Genomic DNA, 27,001 nt, shown 5'->3' on the forward strand with positions numbered 1-27,001 from the left:
CAGGGAGGTGTTCCCCCCCGCCCCAGCGTTCGCAGGAGGCTCTGCTTTGTAAGAGCTGGACTCAAAACTGGTTTTAGCAAGTATCTGCATCTGGAAGAGGGTCCTTGGTCAGGACTACCTGAGCCAAAGCAGCTCCTATATGAGGAAGCAGCAGGCTGGTGAGGAAGGAGCTGCTGCAAGCCGTGGTCTGGCTCTGAACTCCGCTGTGGCTGCGACAGCTCACGCCTGTGGTACGAAGGAGGAGGTGGCCCGGGCAGGCATGTGGCTTGCCCAGGCTGCTTTGGTTTTCTCGGGGTTGTTTTGCCACTACAGCAAATGGGGCAAGTCTGGTGTAATGAGCGTCGTCGCTATTTGATGTTGCTAGAGGTGAGGGGAACAGGCAGTGGTTTGCTCCGAGGCCCCGCTCTCTCCTCCCCTGCGTCTCCAGACTGTCCAGGAGCGGAGCTGTCAGGGGATCCCTGAGGTCCCAGCGTTTCCCGTCCCCTCACAGCCGATGCTGCTCTCTGAAAGGCATTTCACCACAGCCCCGCTCCCCCCGCCGGGTCCAGCTGTGCTTTGCAGCACAGACCCCTCCTCTGCAGAGGAGCCTGGGGCGCCCGTCAGCCCCAGGGCAGGCACAGGCGAGTCCCGCAAGCTCCAGGGATGTCGGCAGGGAAGTAACTCAGAGCACTGATTTTCTTATTTTTTTTTTTTAAAAAAGGCAGAGCAGTTATTCAAAAAATATATCTTTATTTTTTTCAGTTTATCAGCTCTTTAAATAATTCAGTTAAAATATGTTTTATTGCACATTAAAGAACCTTTCTGGATTCTTGCTGTCCTATATAAAATAAGTTTACATAGAGAAAGGAAAACAGACTTTTACATGCACGCTCTGGATCACTCTTGCTCTATGGAAACCCCGAACAGTCAGCCCGGTGCAGGCTTGATTCATCCTCCACATCTACACAGCACGTGCCAGGCAGCGGGGGATCGGCTGCGGTCGGAACGAGTTGGGAGCAGGACGAGGTGCAAGGGGGAGGGCGCTGCCACCGCAGCGGGGGGCCCTGGGAATGTCCCCAGAGCCACGGGGGTGCAGGCAGCAGCCCCTGGCCTGCCTGTGGGTGCAGCGTGGTGGAAGCGGCGCGTGCACAGGAGGCAAAAGGCAGGTGCCGAGGCAGCCCTGGGGACGGAGGGGTGCAAGCGGGGTGTTCTAGAAGCCTCCCTGGGCACGGCCAGCGTGGGGTCGGGCAGGAAGAGGGCAGCCAGGTCCCTGGGAGGCTTCTGGGAAGCCACGTGCTGCTTAATGAGCTGCTCTGAGGTTACACTTAATTGCCAGCTTGAGTAGTGTAAAAGGGAACAAGCTTGCAGAGTATGCAGCTCGTTGTTGTGATCCGAATTAGATTTCATGCCCTTTTCAGGTGAGTCTTTGGGGATACTCAGGGTCTCCTACTCAAGCTGTGGGGTAACTTGCTCTACCAACCTCTCGCCTCAGAACAAAGAGCTCTTCCAGGCACCTTTGGAATCAGGTGCCATATCAAAATTCAACTTCAGAGCTTTCCTTTCATCCATTCTGTGCTCTTCCCGAACCCCTGCCATGCCCCCTCCTACAGACATGGTGCTGCATTCCTGAAAGCCCCGGGGTTTTCCCCACAAGTCAAGCCACACAGCAGAGAGCAATTCGTGTTAATACTCTGTGTGGCATCAACCTGCTGCTGTGGGGTAACTCCTGCCCACACACACCGGGGCGCGTGCAGCCGGCTGCTAACGCACCAAGACACTCCAGCTCAGCACCCCGTCCTGCTCCAGCCATCTCCTGCAACAATTAACTGGAAAACTGACGTTGCTTGGAGTTCCTGACGTAATGTCTCTGCGCCCTTGGCTTCCAAGTCTGAGCTTTGCTCAGAGAAGCTGCGACTGCAAGTTCAATCCCTGAATAAGGGTCTGGCCCGACAGCCCGTCAGCGCTCGTCCAGACGTGTGCCGCTCGCCCCGGGCACGCGGGTCCAGCACCCGCCTCTTACTTTGGCACCCGGATGGGCGGGTACACCCACATCAGCGCTGCCCAGCCTCCAGGGTGTCGGGCAGCTGCTCCGTGAAGGCCGACTCGAGCCGCAAAGTGCTGTAATTGGGGGGGGGAGTCCTGGGCAAGGGGCTGTCCTGGGGCAGTGGCAGGCGGAGGGCGGTGTTGAAGGTGGGCAGGTCCTCGTCGATGCAGACAGGGTTATCGTGGCCCTGCCTCTCCAGCTCGCCGGCCTGTGGAGCCTTTCCCGAGCGGTCCCTTTTTCGGTCGTTCCACCATTTCTTTGCCCTTTGCCATTGGCGCCGCATTACGATGGAAAGCGAATCGATGAAGAAGACCTCGACGATCTCGATGACGCAAACGACCGAGCAGCTCATCCAAAGGCCCAGCTGGCCTCCGAAGTTGGAAAGAAGAATGACGAGCTGGAACAGAAGAGAGCAGAAGGTTATCGGCTCCCGTGGGCGCTGGGTGCGCGGCCACGGCACCGTTATGGCGCAGGGCTTGGGGCTCGACAGCCAGAAAAGTGGCCCCGGATCACAGGGCTGCAAAGGCAGCGTCGCCTGAGGATGGTTTCCTGCCCTGGCCTGGACGGAACCGTTCCCCGGCCAAATGAAAACTCCCAGCCTGTGTGGGATGAAGAGCCACCTCTTCTGGGAGCTGCTGCGCTCGCTTACTGTGTTGGCAGGATTCTCCGAAATGAATCTCTCGTTCAGGTCTTTGTAAAACACCATGAGGTTCGCCAGGTCCGTCCTGAGAGGCAAAACAGAAGGCAGGCTGAGGCTTTAGTAAAACAATAACATGAAAGGTACTGAAAAACTATGCAAATAACCAGTTGGACCAGTAGGGCTGGGCTGCTCTAAGGGAGCTTTTCCCCCAATTGCCATCATTAGGGCTGCTGAGATTATATCTGAGCTTGAGGTGCAAGCTAGAAACACAGACACGGAAACTTACTTGTTCAGCTTCTTGTTGATTTTCTGCCCTTTGTCCCAAGAGAGAACTCGAAGCATCCAGTCCTGGAAAAAAAAGAGAGAAAATACTGCTATAGCTGTGTGTGCTTGTGCAGAAATCCCCTGGAAAGGGAGCTCGTGCTCCTTGGACCAGCCTAAGTGCCAGAATTGAATGCCTGTGACGGGCCAGCTGTCCCCAAGGGGATGTCCCAGCCCACAAACTAAATTTTAGTTTAATGGTGAACTCCTGGAGGGGAAGCCCTGACCTGGCCACTACAGACTGAGCCTCTGGGAGGAGCATCACTGAAGTGCTAACGAACACCCCGGGGCCCCCCCGCTTCCCTGCTGAACCTGCGGGTTTGTTTAATGCCTGGTTGTGCCACGCTGGTGTCATGGCCCAGTGCAATCAGGAACTGACCTCTGAGACGGTGGATGGCCACTGGGCGATGCTGGTGGTGAGCGCCCACTCCTTGAAGCTGTGGAGAGAGGCAGGCTGTCAGCTGGGAGCTCCAACGCACATGCAGCTTTCTACCTCTGGTCATGGGCAGGACTTACCTGCAGGCGTCTTTGCAGATCTGCTGGCAGCCCAGCTGCTCCTTCACGAACTTTTCGTGCAGCCTGTAGTAGCAGTACACTGCAAGAAGGGAGCAGGATGTGTGGATGAGAAGCCGGAAAGAAACACAGTGATTTTTTTGCTACCTGTGCTAGAGTGGGGCTGCTGGGGTGTAGGTGCCTTTGCGGCCATCACCTACGTGGTGGGGATAAAAAGATTTACCCATAAATATTGCAAAATACTCTGGGAAGTGGTTGTCCCTTGCTACAGGCATGAACAGTTGCCTCACCCAGTCAAGTCTGCCACTTGACACTTCCATGGCTGCTCAGGAAACAAGTCAATCTAAACAAGGGGTGGCTTTAGGTGCTGTGGTATGGGGTGTTAACGGGGGCTAAGGCAGATTCGCCTCTTCCCAGAGTGGTGTGGCCAGGGAGTGCGGGGTGCAGGCAGGGTTGTGCCTTGGGGAGGTGCGGGGTGCAGGCAGGGTTGTGCCCTCAGGGAGGTGCGGGGTGCAGGCAGGGCTGTGCCCTCAGGGAGGTGCGGGGTGCAGGCAGGGCTGTGCAGGGGGCAGGCAGGGCCATGGCCGGCAGCGGGTAGTTGAGGCACGTGCTGTGCAGGAGGTGTTTTACTCACTCCAGTTGGGGTTCTTCTTGTAGTTGCAGTACTCTGCCCCGGCCGGTAAGGGCTGCGCGTACTGGGCGCAGCCGCATGAGTCCACCATGGCCTTCTGGAAGCAGGAGTGCAGGCAGATCTGGGGGAGACAAACCCAGAGCTGGTGTCTGAGAAGCATAGGCTGAGCACTTCTGCAGCGCCAGGGTCTGGGCTCATAGGCACCTGAAAACACCCCCTGTTCCTGGTAGTAGCCATAAGGTGGGAACCCCCTTTCCCTGGGCCTTCAGGTTCTGTCATGAGTGAACACAAACACGGGCAGAAAGTGCCACGGAGGGTTTAGGCTCTAGTGCAAGAAATAAGAATATAATCCTCTCTGAGGGGGGTTCTGTGAGTGCCCCCACTTCCCCTGTAGCCATCAAAAGCTTCAGTGCTACAGCTGCTCTTTCCACAGCCAAGGAGAAGGTTTCTGGTCTGCCACAGCACGTGGTCCGTGAATCAACAACCAGGTGTGGGAAGTGACTCACTGGTGGAACTGTTCACAGCTTCCACTGAGTTGTGCTGGTGCTCATTTGGAGACCAGGAGTTGTAAGGATTAGGAGGGCAGTAGAGTCAGTGGTTTGTGCTAAAACACTTCATCAGCTGGAACAAGCAGGAACTGAACTTCTCTTTTTGAAATCCCAGTTCTCAAGCCTTTTGGTCCCAGCCCTCCTGAGCCCTGAGTTTCGGTGAAGTACTGTTATTAAAAACCTGAGATAATGTCTGCGTGATCCTACCTGGCAATACATCACAGCAGATTTCAGGTGTAATGCCCCATAATGTAAAAACCCAGCCTAGGCACAGGCTTTGCAGTAGGCAGCAGCTCATGTAATTACAAGTCCTCAAGGGGAGAGTGCCAGAACAACTGACACTCTCCAAGAGGACCCAATTACAGAAACCATGCAAAATTAGTGGAAACTTGCTCTCTAAACAAACATCCTGCTATCTGGATACTGATTAGATGGTATCTGTTATTCCTGGAGTCCTAAAGGTCACAATTTCTGGCTTCAAGGGTTACTAAGCTGCAACATTTACTTGGCCAATATTTTCCAGTCTCACATTGCTTGAAAATTGCCTAATGAGCTCATGTTCTCTCTTTATCTAACAGGGTGCCTAAGGGAACGTCAAACACCAACCACTTCAGAATAAAACTTGGATTTTAAAAAGTGCTGGGGTATTTTACATCAGTGGTTCAAAGCAGTGACCCTACAGCTGGACTGTTCACAATCCCAGATCCTGAACTACAGCAAATTGCAAAGCTTTTTATGAAGGTAGTTTTCTGACTGATAAAACCAAAGGTAACAGGTTTACCTGGAGCGAGTAGCTCTTGTTATAGAGATTTTCTACTGGAATGTCAGCGCCAGTCTCCGTACAGTCACTGTAGGGTTTGCTCAGCTTGCGAGACCGAGTCTGAGAACCAGGAAAGAACAAATCTTGTTATTTGGAGCTCACGGAGAAACCAAAGGCTTCAGTGGCAGTTCATCACAATTCTGAAACTGTAAGTGATGGGGCAGGTTTGAACAGCGTGTTTACCTTTTGCCATCTCAAATGATTTGTCTACCACTTGTCAAAACAAGGGTTTGTTGTGTGTTTTTTTTTTATTTGTAATATCCATTTCCCAAAACACCACTCTGGCTGGATTATCTGCTGCCTTCCTTGAAAACCTCTGCAGGAATGCCGAGAGGCTATAAACATAACAGTGAGGATTTTTCAAAGCAGAGTAATTAATATGTATGTTTTCTCTCATTGCAAAGTCCTAGAGGCTATGCATCCTTTATCCTGGATGTGTTTGTGTTTTGAGGGAAGGGGGGTTGATGGTTAGGTTTGGGTTTTTTTTGTTTGTTTTCTGTGAAGACCCACACCTTCCTGAACTGTTGTTGCACTGGCTGCTGCCGTTCTGTGGGTAAAACAGCACTTCAGGTTGTGCTAGTGCTCAACAGCACCTCTCTAAAGTCACTTTAAATCCAGTGTTTGTATCTCTGATCTCACGATTCAGGATTCAGGCGTCAGCTTCCCGCAGGCTGCCTTACCTTGCTCACCCCTAAACTATCTTTCTGCAGCAATTATCCACTTTGTAACAAAGAAAGTGGCCTGAAACCACAAGAAATGTCATCCACTTAAGAATCCATTGACCCATCTTTCTCTACAGAATTTAAAATTAGGGGCTAATCCTACAAAGGATCAATTTAGCAGGAACCTGAGAAACGCCTGCTTACCTCTAAAGCACCGACTAGATCTACAGGAGGGTGAGGCCAGAGCCACAGCCAGCACCAGCCAGCAGGACCAGGCGGCTACAGGCAGGGACGGTGCAAGTCAGTTCTGTGAGGAAGATGCTCAAACCTCTCTTTGGAGGGAACACAAATAGGTGATTTCAATATTAGAAAGGGCTTACTTCTGAAAACTGAATGAAACCAGCTTTTAAATATGCTTTTAACTGCTGCAGGCAGTCTGATGCCAGGACACCTGCCTTGGGCTGCCGCCGTATCCTCTAGCAGAGGACATCCTTTGTGTAGGATTTTTTTGTCATGGCTTATACTCCTACAAAAGCTTACTTGTTCATTCAGGTACTGAAATAATTTCCAAACTAAATATTTAACTAAAGCGCTGAAACTCCTACCAAGCAATGCCTTGTTTGCATTCCAAACATCTTGGAATATTTTTCGAGGTGGGGGGGGAGTCCTAGTACCCAGCAGAAACACACGAGCGATAACCTGGACACGGACGTGTGGAGCAGCGACCGCCGCAGCCTGCACATCTCTGCTCCCTCCTTCAGGTACGGGGACGCGGGTACAAGGCCCGACCCGGCCCCACGGTGGTGCAGCCCTGTCCTGACAATCGTGACTCTCCGGAGTCTCTCTTTGCTGGTGCTACAGAGTCACCAGCTTTGGGGTTGAGTCCAGCAATTGTGTCCAGCTTCTATTTTGGGTTACGTTAGGATGCAGCCAGGTCACTTCCTTGTGCCAAATCTTTTAAGCACAGCCACATAGATATGTCCAATCTTGGGTTTTATACTATATGCAACAGTCCAAACCTGCTGTGCTGGGAAAATACGACATTAAATATTGAGCCTCTGCCTGCAGTGACTTTCTCCTTATATGGTGTGATAGCTACAAAGCAAAGAGACTTTGCCTCCTTTACACCGTTCTGGTCCCCTCCTATTCACTTTTTGTTTGTTAGGTAGCATTTACTCCGCTGGTTAGATCAAGCAGTTGCTGCCAGAGTTTTCCAGACAGCTGCAAGACAGTTAACTATTGGCACGTTTTAAAAACATCAGCCCTGGTTTTCATGTCTTTTCTGATGCGTGGGCTATCTCGATGTGGCACACCCAGCCCGGACAGATAAGCAGGCTGGCTGAGGCATCTGACCCAACCATCAGTGAAGAAAAGGCAGAGCTAAAATGCTCACTTAACAGCCCATCCAGATGAAAGGGGAAAGCCCGCCTGCCTGATGGCACTGCTTTTACTTCTCAGCCACCAAAAGAAGCCCCTTGGGTCAAATGCCTTGTCTGCACTACACTAATTGGGGAAATTTGGAGCTGCAGCCCTCCCTGCCCTTGCTGGCAAGCAAGACGCTTCACTGAGCTGGCAAAGGCAGAGTCGCTGCCCACGAGTATTTTTTTACAGCTGGGATAGCGAGAAACCCAGCAAAAGGAGACTTACACCCACAAAACAGTGAAATGGGTGGTGCTGCAGCCGCCTCTACGGACCTGACCCTAACGTGGGTAACCCACAGCTCGAGCTCCTTCTCTTCTGCCCCTGGAACCTGCGTGGGATGCAAACTCGTCTGCTTATTGCTAAAGCGAAACGAGGCACTTGACAACACATTTCTGTGGTTGTGGATTTTGCTGTGAAAACAAAACAAAAAAAATCCCCTGGAAAGCCAAGGGGCGGGAGAAAAGGGAGAACAAACAAAGTCCCAGTAGCTGTTGGGTTTACAAAGACCTGATTTTCCAAAAGCCTCTGTGCAAAGGAAAACTTTGCTCAGAAAACTGCTATTTCCTCAGGGCGCTTCGGGTGCTGGGGGGGTGAGGTTTTAGACACCTTCCAGCTGCTGGCTACATTCAAACACCGGATGGGTTCATATTTACATCTGTTTCAAGGAAACGGAGCCGGGCGCAAGGTCGCTGTCACTCACAAAGTGCATCCCTATGGAGGTGGCTGCTGCCGTCTCAATTTCTGTGCCGATGTCTTCGATGAAGGGATATTCGTTCTGGTCGTGGACAATGATCTTGGCTCCCGTGGATGTCACCAGGAAGGGGTTGTAGTCTGCTTCATCTATATACAGAACCACCTGCAAGCCTGGAGAACAGAGACAAGGCAGGAGTGGTTACACCAGAAGCCGGAGCCATTTTTCCTGGTGAGGGAGGGCAGCAGAGTTTATTTAATGTTATCTGTAACAACCCAGCAAGGCCTTTGCAGTGCTAGACTGAGACACTGCAGCAAGCAACGTCCCTCCGCGGCCCCACGCACAGCAAACAAATAATGTCTCGTAGAACGTGGCTGAAACTTACTTTAAAAAGTTATATAACCGGGAAGCAGTAATTTCAGATGGAAAACATTAGTGATGCAATGATATTATCTTTGTATTCTCTGGCAACAGTTTGCACTAGTTCAAACAAGCATTTCCCCAATCAGCTTGCACATCTAGAGCCAACACATCAATCACTCTCCAGCAGGATCCAGTTTGCGGAACCGCTTGTTATCGAACAGTCCCTCTGCAAACTCCGCTCCTCACCGTACTCGCTGCCGCCGGTGGAGGTGCTCAGGACTGTCCCGTTTTCGCCACTGTTGAAGGTGTAGCAGTTGCCGTGCAGGGGATGATGGAAGCGAGTGAAGTGCCTGAAAGAAATCCAGTATTGTTACATTGCCCTCTGCAGTTTTAACTGCCTGTGGGAGAAAATCAGCAGTTTTGGCAGAGACACAGCAGGACTGGATGTTTCTTACTTTTTTTTGGCAAGCAGTTTAGTCTGATGAGAAGTGTGGGTCTTTTTCTTAATATCCTGAAACTATGTGGAGATATGATCTGGTTTAATGGGAAATGAAAAGTTTAGGAGATTTTCAGGTGGGAATGGGGACTGAGAGGTGGGGGAAGCGGATTTACAGAACTAGCGGGAAGGTGGCGGTGGAGGGGACAGAGTCCTCTTCCATTCGACAGCCAGGTGGCTAAAGCAACACCAATCTTCATTTTTCAGAAAAGATGTCATAGCCACTGTCACAGAGGGGAGGCTGAGGACACACCCTTGTGATTCAAGCACATTCATGTCTTCCCTGTGAACATCCCCTCCCACTCAAGCAAATGTCTTCATTCGGAGAAAAGACGTTACGCGTTTGCAGAATTACAGACACAAGCAAAACGCCTTCGGTAACGAGATCTACAGCGCAGCCCGGCAGCGGGGAAATGGCTCAGCCCAGGTGCAGGAGCAACCGTATCCCCAGAGCTGCCACCCCCGGGACGCGGGGATGACTCTCCCGCTACCGCCCTGCCACAATCGTAAGCAGGTAGATTTGATTCTGCCCAAAAGCATGGGTTTATATGAAACGTGGACAGCAGAACACTAAGACAAATTCAATTAAAGAGCGTAATTAAAGTTCACGAAGATGCAAATGTTTGCTTTCATTTTAAAATGGAATCGGTTCCTGCTGGAATTCAGCAAATACCAAATATTCAATTCCTATATATTATGTACTCGGAAATAAGCTGTTAAGCTGGCAGGTATTTTCTGTGCACTGACCTTTTGTCACAAGATAGGCCATCAAAGAAACATGTCAGTAGCAGGTCATCAGCAGAATAACTCAATTTTTCTTTAGTCTCCAGGGGAATTTGTGCCATGATGTTCATGTAATGCAGCTTGTACCACTCTTGGATAGCATTAACACCAGAACTGAATGTATAAAGTGCACACTCACTGCTGTTGTTTGCATCGCACTGATAATTACAAAGGGGAAAAAGCATTTCAGATGAAATGAAATTATGTATTCTACAAGGTAGGTGTGATACTGTTTCTCTTCCACAGTAATAACCACGTATGAAGTTATAGTAGCACAAAGGGGACAGAGAGTCATCAGAGACCTTTCACTCAGGGCTAAGTGATACGCTCAAATGTTTCAGGCCCAAAGGAAAGGTCACAGAAGGCACTGAGTCTATCTGGGTAGACTTCAGGAAGGTATTTGTCTTCCAGAGAGCTGGAGATGAATCTGCAGGCAGCCATGGAAGCAGCTGGGGCATTACTCACTATAAAGCCACCTAAGCAAGCAATAAAATTGGCTGGAGGGATACCAACCCAAAACAGCCCTTCACCACCCCACAGGGAACTGGCTCGCCAAGGGAGAGGGAGACTCACCAGCTGAAAGCCGATGATATCATTTGAATCCCCGGAGTTCACTATGGACGAATCCTTGTGAAAGACACTGCCCTCTATTTTCCTTTTCTGGCCACTGCGGAGGTCAGTCGCCGTCTTGGAGAAGTCCTCGAACTTCAGCAGAGGGATCTGTTTGAAGAAGTCGCTCCCTGCGCTGTCCCACTCGCCCACCGACCGGCGCACCTTGGACTTGCCCTCTGAAAATCCATAGAAAGTCTCCAAAGCTTTTTTTGTCTCTTTGTCCAATTCAGATAAATAGTCTTTCATGGAACTGTACCTGCATTGGAGACAAGGCGACAGAAGGTGACATCCCATCTCACCTCACCGCCGAGCTGCAGCGTTTTGCCCGCGGCACGGCGAATCTCATCGCTCAGCACAGAACCCTCTGTCACAGGCTCACATCAGTCTCTCTCACCACCTCCTCAACTCACAGCGGTGTGGGCAGACACGCAGCTGTGCCCTCAGAGAGACCTCAGAGCAAGGAGTGTAGGAAGCAAAGCAGGCTGAACTGCAGAGAAACCCTCCCAGCCTCCCAGGCTCCTTGGAGGTTGTGTTGGCAAGCCCGGGGAGGCAGAGCCTGTGGAAATAAGACTTCTGCATCTGTGCCAAGAGACATGGGAGAGCTGGACCGCCTGCAGGGACCAGGGTGGATAGCTGGCAGCAGAACAGGCATCAACGTAAAGCATAATTTGGCAGGAGAAAAAGTATTGTTGATTGATAAAGGCGAAGCATCCTATAAGGGAAAAAAGAGGCAACAGAGGAGTGACAGATGTTCCCCTTCCGTTCCTTGGGAGATGGCGTTGTTTGTAATCCTGGAACTTTGGTCTGGGGAAGAAGGGAATCTGAAGAGAACCACGGAGCCGACCAGGGACTGTCTGGAGCAGAAAGCTGAATCGACAGAGCCAAGCTCAGCGGGCAGCGAGCGAAGGGTGTGACTATAACCCACGCGCATCTGAAGAGCATCCGCACAAAGGTGGGTACGTTACTGAAAGTGCCGGAGAGGGAAAACCCAGGGCTGGGACAGACCGGGCTGGCGAGCAGCGCTGCGCCGCGGCAGGATAAGCCCGGGAAGGGGCTTGGTGCTGAGCTGGCGGGGGGCTGAGGAGCTCGCCAGGCCGGGGACCACCCTCGCCCCCCCGCCCCCATGCCTTACTTGTAGGGGTTGATGTTGCAGATGGTGACGGCGGGGAAGGGCAGCTTCTGGAACTGGACGGTGACAGAGACCGAGGCGCTGTAGTAGTTGAGGAGGAGCTCGGCGCACTGCCAGAGGATCAGCCCCACGGCGCTGAGGGTCAGCAGGATCCAGAGGAAGCGGCGCAGGCGGCCGCGGGACACCACGATGCGGCGGCAGCCGTGCGTGTTGGTGTTGAGGCAGTACCAGCGCATCAGCTCGCTCAGCGTCGGCGCCTGCGGGCCCTTCACCGGCAGCGTCCGCTTGATCCGGGCCGTGATCTTCTTCCCGGGGGCACCTGCGGGGGGACGTGCCGGGCGCCTGAGCGGCCCCGCGGGACGGGACGGGGTCCCCCCGCGCTGACAGGGCCGCGCTGCCGAGCCGTGAACCGGCATCCCCCCGCCTCCCCGCCGCGGCGGGGGTCCGAGCCGCCCAACACCGCTTGCCAGGGGAAGTCGCGCCCGTCCCCCCCCCGCCTCACCTCGGCCGCCCTCCGGGCCCGGCGGGGCCATGCTGCGATCCCGGCCCCGGCGACGCTGCCGATGGCCCGGCGGGCGCCCGTCCCGGTCCCTACCCCCCGCCGCCCGCCCCGCCCCGCCCCGCCCCGGCCCGCCCCGGCCCCGCCGCCCCCGCCTCCACTCCGCGGCCGCGCAGCGCCGCCCCACGGCGGCCGCGGGGCTGACAGGAGCGGCGGGGCCGGGCCGGCGCCCCCGGGGAGGGCCCTGCGGGCCGCAGCAAACGCCGGCCGCTGGCGGGAGCCCCCGCGGGTGGCATCGCCGCTCGTCCCCGCGGCGCCGGGGCCCGGCCGCCCCCGCCCGCCCCCTGCCAGCAACAAAGATGGCGGCGGTGCCGCCGCGGCGCCTGCCCGCCGCTAAGGTGGCGGCGCGGTCACGTGGCGGCGCGCCCCGCCCCGCCCGCTGCATGGCGGCGCCGGGAGGCGGCTGAGCCCCGGCGGCCCGGCGGGCGGGAGGGATGCGGCGGCCGGCGGGCTGAGCGGGGATGCGCGCCGCGCCGCCGCGCAGCCATGTCGCGGGTGAGCGGCTCCGCGCCGGCCGGCTGCGCCAAGGAGAAGCGCTCCTTCAGCAAGCGGCTCTTCCGCGGGCGGGCGGCGGCGGGCGGCGGCTCGGGCTCGGCCCCGGCCCCCCCCGCCGCCGCCCCGGCCCCGGCCCCGTCCGGGCGGTCGCTCGGCGGGTTCATGAGCCGTGTGTTGAAGACCCTCTCCACGCTCTCGCACTACAGCAGCGAGCCCGAGCCCCGCGGCCCGCACGCCCCGCGCCTGCCCCCGCCGCAGGCGGCCGGCGGCCTGGGCAGCTGCTTCCCGCCGGGCCCGCCGCGCAGCCCCGAGCCCCCGCCGCGGCCCGCCGGCGGCCCCGAGGCCGTGCCCGGCGTGGCGGGGCTGCGCAACCACGGCAACACCTGCTTCATGAACGCCATCCTGCAGTGCCTCAGCAACACCGAGCTCTTTGCCGAGTTCCTGGCGCTGGAGCAGTTCCGCAGCGGGCAGCCCCCTGCCGCCCCCAGCCCCGCCGCCGACGGCCCGCCGCCCGCGCCCGGCGAGGTCACCGAGCAGCTGGCACAGCTGGTGCGGGCGCTCTGGACGCTGGAGTACACCCCGCAGCACAGCCGCGACTTCAAGGTGAGCGGGGCCTGGCCCCAGGCCGGAGGGGATGGCCGCCTCGTCTCTTCGAGGCGGGAAGGCCGAGTGTGAGGCAGCCGCGCCACCCAGGCCTCGTCCGCCCGGCAGCGGCCTGGAACCGGCCCTCGAGCACCTTGCCCCTCAGGGTGGGGCTGCCACGGCCCATTGGTGCCCCTCGCCAGGCCGAAGTGCTCAGGGCTGGGCTCCATGTGTCGCCCTGGGGGCCAGTGGGAGATGCCTGTTCCCTGCGCCGGGTGGGTGCCAGGGGCCGCTGCTCTGGTTGTCGGGGCGTGGCGGGGCCTGGCCACCAGTCCGAGCACTCACGGGGTGTGAAAAGCCTTCTGGCCTCGCCGGCTGCTCTGGTGAGCAGCTCCAGCTGCCCGGCACCCCTCTGGAGAAGCAGACCCCCAGCCACGCGCTGTCTGTCCAAGCGGCGACGTGGTGTGTCCGCCCCTCGGCTCTCCTGCGGTCCCCGGGGTGAGCGCCTGCGGTTGAGGTGCTGCCGCTACGTTTGTGGTGAAATGGTGGTGAAAGCCGGCTGATGGCTCTGCGGCTTTTTCCTGGTGAAAGTGCCCATTTTGCTGTTTCATGCCTCTGTTGTGCTGCCGTTAGAAAAGTTGTGACTAATTGTTGTGGCGGTGCCGGAGTCGGGATCTGCGAGCGTGCATGGGAGGAGGAGGAGGCTGCTGAGAGGTGTGCCTCGCAGGCTCCCCGGGGAACTGGGGACCTCGGGCTCATTTGGGGAATGCGTTGCAGCAGTACGAGGTCGTAACCTCCTGCTCGTACCAACTCGTGTTTAATACCGTGGCGTTCTCCCGGCTGGAGCCCTTGTGGCGTGGTTCGATCTGCCGGCGCCGTGCCCTGCCCTGCCCTGCCGTGCAGCCCTGTGCCCCGCTGCCGGCAGCGTGCTCCCCCAGGAATTGTGTAGCAGAGGGCACAGTCTTTGCACCTCTGCTTTCAGAAAGCCCTGCAGTGCTTTTGGATGAAATAAGACACAACTGTTCTAAAAGTGCTCCAGGCCTACCTCGCTTCTCAAAACAGTAAGAATACGGTGAAGTTTTATTGTAACAGCAATTTCCTGGCATATAAAACTGGTCGTGTGAAAGAATGAGAGGGTAGGTGGTAGCTTCCACATCGTTAACTTGAAGACCTTTGCTTTAGGGGATTTTCTCTTGCAGAGTGAGTTGGAGAGGGGATGCACAGATGCATGAATATCCAGCAGGACCGTGGTTCGCATGTTCTCAGGCTCTCTGCCTCCAGTTCGGATGGGGTGTGGCAGCAGGTGGAGGCCGCAGGTACCTGCGTCTGCCCCCCCTCGGTGTCAGTTGGATGGTGGGATGCCTGGAGGCTCCTGAGGTGTCGGTGGTCTCTGACACCCAGTGTCGTTTGGGCCGACGCGCAGCCACCACCTCCTCCCTTTGCTTCTCCCGCGTGTTTCCGGGCGGTTGTGCCCACGCTCACCCACAGCGAGTGGGGCATTCCCTGGGCAGCCCAGCTGTTTGCCTTTGGGGCAGAGGCACCTGCCCTCTCTGGTCCAGGTGGCCGCACGGGCGCTGGGTAGAGGCCGTGGGTGTTTTCAGAGCGTTTGCTGATGGAGCAGCGCTCGGGAAGCCCATCCGCTCGGCTGCGGTGTGTCCAGTCCTGGCAGCACCGCGGGGCACTCGCCTTCAACCCCGTCTTTCACCGCTCCAGAGGTATTCTGGCAGGAGAAGAAAATGTGGATTTCTTCTGAGTAATAGCAGGAATAAAAGGTTGCAAAAGCAGAATTATCTTTTGCCGGTGTAACTGATAAAATCAAAGGGGAAAGCAGACCACTTTCTAGGCCAAGATACGCTGTTTATGCAGGCCTGCGGTAGCGGTGTTCAGATAAGAGTGACAGAAGCAGGAAAAGAAACAGGTCTGTAGATTAAATTAAGGCCATGTTCCAAGGGTTTTTTTATGGTGGAACTTTCTTTGCTTATTTCAGGCATCACTAATGGTAAGTGAACGCTTCTCTACTTGCTGTTGATGTAGCTGGAGCCCATCAATCTTCTGTCTGCCAGGTCCCCTGGAGGTTTTTAAAAAGCATCTTGCTGTGGGGGATCTCGTCCCAGTAAGTCCTGTTCAGCACTGCGTGGTGTCAACAGCCCGGGTCTTACTCAGAGTGACTTTGTCATTATGTCAAGTACTTGGCTGTTTCCTTACAGGGGTCAATTACTTTTAATAGTAAATTAATACCTCTAAAGACAGTTAAGTAGCCTGAACCTGCTATTAAATTCAGTGTTCTTAATTAAAATTTTTTTCAGCAGCAGGTGAGGATTGGCATTTTTGCTCTGAAAACTGCTGCTTCTCCTCAAAAGAAGAAAAACATCTCCCCAAGCTTGTTTCGGATAGAGGGTGGAACATTCCCTATCTTCATTGCTTTACTTTTTTTTTTTTTAAGGGTGAAAAGTGTTTTCAGGGGAGTCATTTTGTGCTTTCACTCCAACAGTAATAGCCATTGACAGTAACATTTATTTGGCGGTCAAAGAGCTCTTTAGCCAGCACGCTTAGAAATTCATGTGTGTTGGTTTTTTTTCTTTTTTTCCTCTTTTGACACTGAATATAATTGGGCAAAGACGCTTCCTGATTCCTAAATACTTATCTGCAGGCGCTAAGCTTATTTTAGGATGAAGGATAACACTTATGCTCTCGCTCGTTCTTATATCTGTAGGCTTTTTTCTTTGGGGTAGGAGAAACTTTTCTAAGAGAGTGTCTCTGAGTCCTGGTGGGCAGAGGCCTTTGAGGGGGCAAGTTTTGAGATACTCCTTACCCTTAGCTGTTTTTTCTTGGTAGTATTTTCTCCCTTTTTAGGTTGGTCTTTGAGAAATAACCCATCCCACAGGTTCATGAATCATGTAGTCCTGCTGCTGAAAACAAGGAAAATGCAATTAAAACAAGTGGTTTGTGTAAAATGGTTTGTCTTGGAACTGCAGGGCTGAGAGAGAGCTAATGTACGGGGAGGGGAGCAGCCAGCACGTTGTTTCTGGTCAGACCTCCTTGAAACACAAGGATCTCTGCCAGTTTCTGCATTTTAAACCTGACATTTCTCTCTGCCAGGAGAAGTGTTTTTTTCTTTAATAGTCTTTTCTTCCCGGGTTGCAGCGTGGATCCGTGCGGAGCGTTCTCTAAAGTGTTTGCAATGGCTTGTCCTGGGGGCAAGGACCTGCTGTGGAAGGGGCACCCTGGAAGGCTTTGGGAGCGCTGGCTCGTGCGATGGGAGTCAAGGTGCGGTGGAAGTTGTGTGCATCCTCTGCTGTGCCCGCTGTGGAGGAGTTGGCTGCCCAGGGGCACGTGCTTTGCTTCCTGCGGGGGCAGGAGGCGAGGGCCGTGGGGGCACGTCTTCACCCGTGCTGGGAGCGGGGGGGAGCGGGCGGTGTGGAGGCTGCAGCAGTAGGAAAAGGTCAGGGAGGGAATGGATGGGGAGGTGGAAGCGGAGGGGTTTGCTGCGCCGGTAGCAGCCCTGGGGCTGGGAGCAGAAGGGAGCCCGGGGAGATGGTACAGGAGCGCTGTGGCTGGGCGATGGATGTTGGCTTTTTATCTCTGCTTTGGATGACTTTCCTGTTGATCCTGCGCTCGTTTGCAGTTTGTTTTAACAATCCTTTTCTTCCGATTGCTCAGTGGCTTTTATTTTCCTGCCTAAACAGAGCTGCTGCTTTCATAACAAGGGCCAATATTGCAGCTTGTGCTTCCTCTTTCCCCTTTGTGATGGTGTGACAATGGTGACAAACATCTATTGTATAAGCAGGAGCTGTGCTTTGGGCTTGTTTTTTTCCGGGGAGCTGTCCCGTTCTGCCTGCAAAGTTCCTGGGAGCATCAGCTAGTGAGGACAGAGCACCCTTTGTGATGGGGAATTGCCCTGCGACACTCAGAGGTGATGATGGGGGTCTTGAGAGAGAGGTTTTTATTTAAACTAATTGGGCTTGAAAAATTGTATAAATTTATCCAAATCCTCTACCCTTGCCTGCCTTGGAGTTCTGGTCTCCTGTGGATGATGAGGCTGTTTTCTGTTTTGAGGCTTTCTTCACAGCTAAGCCAGTTGCACACTGAAGCATGTCAATGTTTAACAAGACCCTTTGTATGCTAGAACTGTGTTCATTGCTTTTTTTTGTCCTACAAGATGAAGACTGCCCTATTTTTATGACCTGCAGTGTGTACAGCAAATACAGCAACATCATAGTAACTTGATTGAGTTGGATTATCAGAATTAGATCTGAACCCGGGATGGATCCCTGTTAGCAGAGCAGGGATTATTGTGCCAGGTTAATAGTGCTGCTTCCGTTTTTATTTATTTTTAAACCTGTGTTTAGTGTAAGCTTTGGTAGTAGCTGTGTGTAACTCTTGCAGTTTCAAGGTACTCGTGTTTTGGCAATGCACTTGGTGTTAATACCACGCTTGGGACAAGCAGTCTGTCAGCTGCCTTGGTCACTTCTTTGTGAATTAATGAATAACTCCTCTGAATTACAAAGGAACTCCTGCTCAGTATCTTTACCTTCTCTTGTAGATTAAATGACAGCAGTTCTCAGCACTGGGCTGCTTGGTACAGCTGGGGTGTTGGAAGCCCTCAGTCCTGCACCCGGAGCTGTTAGCCACGAGCTCTCCCACTCGCTAGAGCCCTTGTGCTTTGCTAATGGGGCCAGTTATGTGGGAAATGGGATCCCCTGGATCATATTTAATCATCTTGCTCTCTGCCTAGCACAGTGATCAGTTATTTTATTCTGGACAGTGGCAACTGCTTATCCCTAAAATATTTCTGCGGAGAGCAGACCGTCCTCCCTCTACACAAAGAGATGGAAGAATGGGACGTGAAAGAAGCAACACAAGAGCCTTCACCCTTCCCTCCCGGTCCCTCGTCCCTTGGTTCTTGGCATTTCGGTTCCTGAGTTCATCGAAAAGGGCCTTGAGTGGGGCCAGGTGACGTGGGGTCTTGAAGTGCTTGTTCCAGTTCAGTCCAGGTGCTCCCAGTGGTGCCACTGCAGTGGGGACATTCGGAACTGACACACTTTACTTGAAACAGAAAGCAAGTTCTAAATTTTCTGCGTCATTATTGTGACACTTCTTGACATCATGGGAACATGTTTCTCTCTTCACGGGGATCACAAAGGTCTTTGGCAGTCTTTCCACATTAGACTTTTCTTGTTTTAATGTTAATGATCAATAAGATGCAAGTCCATTATTGTGGGGGGTGTGTGGGGGGTTTTTTTGTTTTACTTTTTTCTTTGTGCATATTTCCTTACAATTTTTTACTGTTTTTCCCCTCCTCACCTCCTCACATAAACCCCCTGAGAGGGGTTTCCTGCAGCAAGGTCCTGGTTGCTTTAAAGCAGCAGTCTGATTTACTTGTCAAATCCAAAGATTTTTCTGGGCATTTCTGGGTTATACTTCAAACTTTGATCTGAGTAAGTGCAGCAGAAGGCTGGGAGAGCAGAGAGCCGAGCTGCAGAGTCCAGGGGTCGGACGCTGGTTTGCGGGGGGGTTCTGCTGGAGGGGGAAGCAGAAGTGGTGCGGCTGCTCGTGTCCAGAAGTCCAGAAGGGCGAGGGGGAGGCGGGGAGGAGACCCCAGTGTAGAGCAGCTCTGCGGCCCTGTGGATGGACCCTCGGTGGGGCTGGTAGGGTGATTATGCGTGGTTGCCAAAAACTGTTCTCTGTCTTCCAAGCTCCGAGGCCTTTATTTCCACACTCCTCCATGGAAGTACAAATGGTGAAAGTATGAAAACGGTGTCGTGTCTGGCAACCCATGGAAGGGATAAGGGAATGCCTGTTCTTAGGCAGCTTAATTGGATCTGTGCGTTGCTCCGTGCCCAGCTTTGCGTGCTGGCATTTAGAAATGGCCCCACTTGATTGTGAGTAAACCCATTTGGAGCTTCTATCTGAAGGCGTGACTGCTGCGGAGCACCGCTTTAATGAACTGTTTTGCATATGATTGTGTCAGTGAAATTAATGTTTGTTTTGCAGCATCCTTGAAGGGAGGGAGGCTTGTGTGAGCAGTAGGGATCAGATCCCTGTCTCAGGGGCCCGTGCTCTAACCTGGGACCTGAGGGAAAACCTGGGGAGAGCGGGAGAGGCTCAAGGGTGCAGTGGAGCACCAGCTCCTTGCGCTCCCCAGCCCAGCCCTCAAGTCTCCTCTGCACCGGCGTTTCTTGACTCTCCTTTACTGAACCGCTCCACACTTGTGGCATTCCCCCGCTCCTTAATCCCTCACTCTTTGGAATCCCACCAATCGCTCTGCTAGCCTAGCAAGAAAACAAGGACTTTTTGAGAACAAAATCAGATTCCTGCTGTTTATAAGGATGAATTCTCCCGGCAGTCAGCACCAGCTCCGGCAGTGCCTTCCAGCCACATGACCGTGCTCCTGCCATGAGCCAGGGAAGGAGCGTGCCTGCTTGGGGACGCAGCACCCAACAACCCACCTTCGTGTCCGGGTCCCTTTTCCCGTGTGGGAGAGGCAGCTGAGGACCACTCGGCCCGGCCATGAGTCCTCTGCCTGCTCCGGTGTGTTGGGAGCTGCCAGCGGCTCTGCCCACTGCTGCCTGCGCGGAGGAGGGAGCGCTGCACACAGCAACCCTGGAAAGTGTCATCTTGATATACTTCACTCTCTCCTTACGTGTTGAAGAAAGGTGGTTAATCAGGATTAACTAAGGCTTCAGCCTGGCAGGGTGAGAGTAGCTGCTAGCGCAGGATGGGTGTCAGGTAGGGGCCGGTGGATGATGCTTCTTGTCTGGACTTGTTAAATGTGGTGGAGAACCTGCTCTGGTCCTGGCACGCTGCGCTCTGCCGTGCTCTTCTTGTTTTCACTTTTTGAAGTGGAATAATAAACGGCTGTGTTTGCTTTCCCCTCTGCAGCAGGCAAGGGCCTGGCTGCGCGAGGAGCCGTTCTGCACCAGCCCCGAGGACGGCTTCGCTGCCTGCGGAGCCACTGTGCTCTCCCACAGGGTGCTGCCTCCCAAGCCCCAGCACCCCGGGTTTCACTGCGGGGCGAACGAGGGGTGTTTTATCCCACCCTGGCTGCTTCGACAGACCCACTCTCTTCAAAACCGCCTTTTTCTGCCTTTTGGAGAGCTGTGGTAAAGCTCAGCCAGTGGAGATCTCATCTGTCCTGGGCTGGACCAGCGTCTCCTCCTCAGTGCTGGGCAGGTGGGTGAACCCCGGGGCTGACACAGAGCTCGAGGGGCCGCGAGCCCTGCTGTCCTCCTGCGAGCCCAGCTGTCCCCTGTGTACGCAGAGAGACGCTGCGGGGGCTTTCTGCCACCGAATCCCCGGCTCCTGGCAGGAAGGGGGGGTTGCTGGGTGCGCTGCCGTGCCAGCTCTTCGCGCGCTGCTGCCAGCCTCCGTGGAGGGGGGAGGCTCGTTGCACTGAGTCTCCCTGTCTTGCTTTTTTTTCCCTGCTCCGTGCAGCCTGCAGCAGCTGAGCCGATGTGTCCCGAGTGCTGGAAGCCGTGCGGATCCCGCTGGCAGCAGCCAGTGGCAGGGCCCTGGCCGGGAAAGAGCGTGGTGGTCCCTGCGGGCACTTTCAGCTGGGCGAAGGGTCACTGCTGGCCTTGGCTTTGTCCCCGGGCCTGGGGCGGAACAGAAAGTCTGAAACACATTGTTTCCCAGGTATAGCTTTTCCCAGAAAAGAGTATTTCCATTCAGAGAGGGGAAATTGCTTTTTCTGTGTGTGAGTGGAGGGAGTGATTTAGATAAACACTCTTCATGAGATGTCTGCCATAGAAGTTGCCCAAACACAGAGCTATGTCTGTAGGTTTAAAAAAGAAAAAAAATAAATCTGGTTGAGCATAACTCGATGATGTTCAATGAAAGATAAGGAATAGCTTTTCTTTCGTGCTCACGTGTGTCATTGTGTCAGGTCTCTAATGAGCTGGCTTCATCCGTTCATGTACAAAAACCTCTCCACAGCTGCTTCCTACCAGAGGCACTCTGGAAAATAGCAGACTGACATTTTTCCTTTAGTTGTCTTTGTGATCTGGAACAATAACAGCAGCAAAGGAGAGGCCAGTAGTTCAGCTATGTTTGCCTTTATTTATTGCATCTATTTAGAGCAATAGATGAATGATTATTAAACTTTCAGTGGGCTGATAAAAATGATAATGCATCTTTGCCATAAATCTGCTTTATAGATGGACAGGGACTTGTTTGGTTATAGGGTGCTTGCATTAGGGGGTTAGATAAGTGTATGCGATCGATATGAAATGATGATTTTCCCCCTCTTATCTCTTCTGATGGTGCTGCTTCCATTCAGGGTGCCCGTGTGCTGGTGCTCGCCCATCTGGGGGAAGGGAAGATTTCATTCCTTCTGCCAAACTCTTAGGGGCTGAGCTGAGGAAAGGGGCTGGAGGTGCGCAGCCGTCCAGTCATGGAAAGGTGTTGGGAAGGGAGCTTGGGAGACCGCTCCTGGTGTCTCATATCTGAAACAGCCACAGCAAAATCGTTCCTGACCGGTTCTTAGTACCCTCTGGTGATGGACAGGGTCCGTTCAGATATGCCACCTATGCTCACAGCAGAGATTAGGGGCAGAGGATTAAAAGCTATGGGGGGTTGGTAAATGTGGTGGGTTTTATGTTTTTATGTGTTTTTTTTAAACCAATATCTTCTTAACTCGGATCTGCAGCCAGCTGCAATTGCTGTCGCTCTACTGCAGTGGGTTCAGCCTAAGCAGGACCAGCAAAACGAGGCGAAAGAGGAGAGAAAGTTTGAGGTTATGTTCTGACTTCTACCTGTCTTTGTGTAAAGTAACCTTTCCGCAGCCTGGGTGGCTGAGCAGGGATCTTGGGGAGGGGCTGTTGCAGTTGTGGCTTCATCTAAACCGAGTCTCTGCCTGAGCTGCGCAGATGTCACCGGGACTGCACCGTCACGGCCTGAGCCCTGCACTGGGATGGGGCCGGCCACGCTCCACAGCACGGGCGGGAGACCCGCTGCCCCGGGGTGGCAGCTCTGCCGCTGAGAGCTGGAAGAGGAGTCTCAGAAAATAAAGACGAGGAAGTTCAGGGTGTTTGATGCTTAATGATGAGCTACTACTTCCATCAAATGTTATTGGGGCTGTTTGGGAGTTGCCCGTCTGGCTTGCCAGGAGGTCGCAGTCCCCCATCGGTGGCACAGGGCTCACCCCAGAGCTTGTTCGCGCAGCCCGAGTGAGGGGCCAGCGTTGGAGACGGGGAAGCGCGTGGGGCTGTATCTGACTGCTGAGCCATCTAGTTGGCTGGAGGCTGCGCTTCAGGAGCTCCTGGTATTTTTCTCAAATTGTTGAATTGTTTGAGTCAGTGCCTTTATCTCTCACTTGGATTTAATCCCTTAGTATTGACCGTTCCGCACTGCGTGCCTGTTGCTCCTCCTTTTCACCTGGCCTGTCTCGGGTTGCTCTGCTGCCCCAGCACCTCAGGGGGCACTGGGGAGGAGGCACATGGCATTGCACAGAGCAGCAGACGCAGAGGTTTAAGCAATAACAGACCCACTTGTAGCTGCGATGGCAGGAAGCGTGAGTAACGCTGGGAACGCGCTGCTATTGCTGGAGTGTTTTTGTAGCGGAGCCTCTTGGAGCCTCTTGTGAAGGAATTGCATCTGATATTTTGTAGTGCTTCCTGAATCACTTCCAACGTCTTGTGATCTGTCTCCACAGGCAGCTCTTTATCCTTGGTCCACTCAGGCTGTGAGAGTGTCGAGGAAACCAGAGCAGTTATCATGGAGGTGCTGCTGAGATGAGGAACGACACAGATACAGCCCAAGGCCCGTGGCTGTTGCAAATCCCCGGGGTTTGCTCGGCTGCGGGGAGGTGTTAGGGGCTTGCGTGGCTGGCTGTAGGATGACACATCCCCAGGAACACGTGTCAGTGAAAGCCAGCGAGGGTCTAGACTGGAGTGATGTGCTGGTGACACTGGGAGGGAGGTGGTAGGAAAGGCTAGCCCGGATTGCTGAAATCCTTGCTTACATCTGTTTCCTTACAGACCCGCCCATGCCCCCTTTTTCAGTTGAAACACCAGATTCACTTCTTCCTAACAATACTGAGGACCCTTTTAGCTTCAGCTCTGTCTCGACTAGGACATGAAGTGCGGTGGCAGCACCTGTTGGCTAACTTCACTAAGACTAGACCAGCTAAGGCAGCGGCTCTTAGCATGCCAAGGGAAGGGTGTTAGTGCTGGCCCGATGATATCAAACCTTTTTATATCGGTGTGGAGAGGACCGTGCTCTGCTGGGGGGGGTTGTGTTTCAGCATCTCTCTTTCTCTTGGCCCTCTTTGGTCAACTCACTGCTGGGAAGAATGAGCTCAGCCTTGCTGCGACCTGCGCTGCCTTTGGGCCCTCCCTTGGTGACAGTGACCCTGTCACCTTGGCGTGCAGAGCTGGGCGCAGGAGGGAGCGGGAAGGGGGAATAAGGCTGTTAAAAGGCAAGTGTGTTACTGTGGAGGTGTGGATGGCCGGTGTGGAGAAAAGATGTAGTGAGAAGCCCTTAGGAGCAGACTGAAATCTGTGCTTCACGCTTCAGTGATTGATTTTCAGTTTGGAACTTGACACGGTAATTTAAGGGCTAAATTTAATTTTCAGTGTAATTTTTTTGAACAAAGATAATGTTTACAAAGGAAGTCTTCACATGTACATCTTAAATTCTTCCCTAAACCGTTGTCTGGGTGCGTTCAACTGGACACAGCTGCTGTGAATATCAGCCTTTTCTCCTTGCTTACAGGTGTTTTGGATATTTTGGAATATTAATTTTTTCCTAATTCTAGATGACCCACTAAATCCTGTCAGCAGCGGCTGGCTGTTGGCTGGGACCTGGGGCTGGAAAGGTGATGGGCTCCCACGCCCCTGCTCGAGGGGAGCAGTGCTCCTCGAGACCCGCTGCTGGGCTGGAGATGTCAGTGCCCTGAGATGGGTCAGCCTGGAGCTTTCGTAAGAATAAAGGAAGGCATCGTGTGCCGATCGAGAAACCACTGTTCTGTAAATCCAACAAGAGAAGTATAAGACCAGGGATCGTCATAAAGTTGGTGGGCAGGGGCGGTGTTCGGCGGAGGGCAGTTTAAGGAGAGCTCTGCTTATGAGCGCCTCTGGTTGAGGCAGTGTTGGGTGGCGGGTTTCTAGCCCAACTAAACTAGGTTTCTCCAGGTTGTTGCCATCTTGTCCTGATAGCTGCAGGCAGTAAATCTGTTGTCAGAAGGGCTTGCACATATGTAATGAGAGCAGATTATTTCTGTTTTCCCTTATTTTGCTGCCTTGAGGCAGGTGGACAGATTATAGAGGATAGAGAGTGCATGTTTATCAGTCCTTTCCTGTCTTTTTCATCACCCCCCTCTTCTGGTGACCCCATTTTCTAGAGGGATAAAGCGAGCAGCCCAACCTCTTTTCTCAAATCTGTTGCAAAGTCTGATTAGAGAAATGGAGGAGCTCTGGTACCGCGCGTGTGCGGCCTGCCGCAGCCTTCCCGCATGGTTCTTGCCCTGCAGGTACAGCCTGGTCTCTGCCGGTGCCTTTGCCCCTTTTTGGGGACCCTGCTCAGACAAGCTCGAGTCCCGTGTAAATGCTTTCTGTCTCCCCGCAGGTGTGCCGTGGGGTGTAGGTGCAGCACATCCCAAACTGGATCGCCTCTCCCAGTAGTACGTGGCACAGGAAGGCTGGGGAGTCGCTGTGCGACTGGCGTGAGCTTTGCTATGAGCCTGTTTCTCACAAAGAAAAGCCCAGTATTGGCTTTGCGGTTAAAATTGGTGGAGTGGGAGCGTGGGGTGGCTGACCCGTGAGCGTGTGTTAGGTGAACGCCTGTTTCATGAGCAGCAGGAGGAGCGGGCTGGCTCTGCCGGCTGCAGCCTGGTGCCTCCTTGAAGAAGCGGAACATGCTGATTTTTCTGTGGCAGAGGTGGGTTCTGCTCCTCAGGAAGGAGCCCTGGGCCAGCTGCTGGGATCAGCCCACCACAGCACGGTACTCCAGGGAGTGTTCCCGCTGAACACAGGTGCTGGTGCCTGGCGCCCATCCTCCGGAGCTTGTGCTGTGTCCCCAGCGCACAGCGGTGAGTGCTGGCAGCCATCTGGGTGGTGGTGTGGAGGTAAAAGTGAGACCAGAGAGCTGGAGCAGAGGAAACATTTCCTGGTGTTGGTTGCTGGTGAGGAAGATGCCCTAATAAACCCTGGTGTGGGCTCCCATCGGCTTTTCGAGGAGATGTTGTCCGGAGGAAGGGGTGTGCATGGCCCAGCTGGAGGGCTCAGTGCAAACTCCAGCGTTAGGAAAGGTGTCCCCAGAGCTTCAGGGCAAGGATAAATCTTCCACCTGCAGATTTCGGTTGCTGGTGACCTTTAAGCCCTTCCCGTTTGTGTCCGGAAGCAAACCAGCTTTGAGCAATCCCTCGGGTGTGCTGGTATCCTGAGACGGCTTTTCTGGAAGTACCAGAGTAGATGAGGTGCGTTCCCCAGGCTCTCGGCGTGCATCCAAAGTGGTGCCAGCTGTGTGTTCCAGACCTGTGACTATCTGAGTCCTCCCTTGTTGCAGTTAGCTGGTCCAGCAGTGCCCGTCCCGTACCGCGCTGCTCTGGTGTCGCTCACTCCCCGATGCTTCAGTTCCTCGTGCTCAAAAGCTGCACCTGCCTGGCTGGGACCTGCGTTTGTAACGGCGCGTGATGCCGGGGCCAGCTCTGCCTTCCCTCTTGCTCAGTCGTCTGCCCTAAGCAAGCTTTCTGTTTCGAGTAGTGGCAGCAGAAGATGGTATTTAGGATGAGCAAGTTGTGCACAGTGGATACCTGGTGGAGAAAATTACATGGTGACCGTACCGCTTACGTGCTTGCGAGGGAGCCTGATGCAGTGCTCTACCCGCAGGATATTGGGGTGGTGGGTTTGTAGAAGCGTCTGCAGTTCTGATGTGCTGATCTCGGCTGATTCCTGGAATTGTGTCCCTGTGTTGGCACTGAGCATCCGCGTCTAGGTTTTGGGAAATCTGTTACCTCGCCAAAGCAGGAACGAGCTAGGCAGTGCGAGTGGACGTTAGGAGACTAAATACTTGTTTTGCTTCAGCTTAAACAAATAGAAGACTCTGAGCTGAGCAGTGTCTGACCCTGTGGTACGTGGAGAGGGATGGTTAAAAGTGGCCTCGGCTCTGTGTCAGCGTGCGAGGCGCTGCCTGTCGTTGTCAGTGAGTTGTGGTGAACTTGCCTCGCCCTTGACTTGTGTGGAGGGACTGTAGGCTGGTTGTTCTGGTGTTCGTCTCATCTGAATTGAGCCCTGAGTTTCCTGTAAACACTGTTTAAACGGTGATGCGGCTCCTCCGTAAGCAGTGCCGTAACCCCTCCGCTCTGGTCCGGGAGCTGCTGGCGGTGCCTCTGCCCGCCCAGGCAGCAACTGCTGCGCTGACTCGGGTTGTGCGTCGGGTCTGACGGCGCTGGCGGGCCCAGGCCTGTCCGCGGGCGGTTCGGGCGGGCGGTGCCCTGGCCAGAGCTGTCGCCCATCCCTGGTTTTGGGTGCGCTGTCAACTCTGCCTGTCTGTGGGGGCTTGGTGAAGGGAAGAGCTCGATTCTTGCTCTTTCGCTGTACGCTGTCTCTGTGTCTCTGCAGAACATTGTGTCCAAGAACGCGATGCAGTACCGCGGGAATGCCCAGCACGATGCGCAGGAGTTCCTGCTTTGGCTTCTGGACAGAGTCCATGAAGATCTGAACAATGTAGTGAATTACAGCGGCATGCCTCCGCTCAAGGTAAGGGGTTTTGC

At 54.1% G+C, this 27,001-nt stretch overlaps 2 protein-coding genes across 4 annotated transcripts in view; one reads left to right on the forward strand and one right to left on the reverse strand.

Moving 5' to 3' along the window:
• Positions 1 to 709: 709 nt before the first annotated feature.
• On the reverse strand, positions 710 to 12,263 carry SCNN1G (sodium channel epithelial 1 subunit gamma). The gene is made up of 13 exons (XM_074885742.1): positions 12,157 to 12,263; positions 11,658 to 11,973; positions 10,487 to 10,781; positions 9,878 to 10,071; positions 8,881 to 8,984; positions 8,281 to 8,444; positions 5,458 to 5,556; positions 4,132 to 4,249; positions 3,501 to 3,579; positions 3,364 to 3,421; positions 2,950 to 3,011; positions 2,673 to 2,748; positions 710 to 2,420 (listed from the first exon to the last, which is right to left on the reverse strand). The coding sequence occupies exons 1-13, from the start codon at positions 12,185 to 12,187 to the stop codon at positions 2,031 to 2,033; spliced, it is 1,986 nt and encodes a 661-aa protein (XP_074741843.1). The 5' UTR covers positions 12,188 to 12,263; the 3' UTR covers positions 710 to 2,030.
• Positions 12,264 to 12,699: 436 nt separating this feature from the next.
• The window catches only part of USP31 (ubiquitin specific peptidase 31), a 40,405-nt gene continuing 26,103 nt past the window's right edge, over positions 12,700 to 27,001 (forward strand). For all 3 annotated transcript variants that reach the window (XR_012631185.1, XM_074886238.1, XM_074886237.1), the window contains exons 1-2: positions 12,700 to 13,311; positions 26,850 to 26,987. Coding sequence is in view for 2 of the 3 variants with exons in the window: in XM_074886238.1 (XP_074742339.1) it covers positions 12,700 to 13,311; positions 26,850 to 26,987 (750 nt within the window). In the remaining variant the exon portion in view is untranslated. The remainder of the gene's footprint in view (positions 13,312 to 26,849; positions 26,988 to 27,001) is intronic.

This window comes from Strix uralensis, chromosome 16 (assembly GCF_047716275.1).
Source record: "Strix uralensis isolate ZFMK-TIS-50842 chromosome 16, bStrUra1, whole genome shotgun sequence".
Taxonomy (NCBI): domain Eukaryota; kingdom Metazoa; phylum Chordata; class Aves; order Strigiformes; family Strigidae; genus Strix; species Strix uralensis.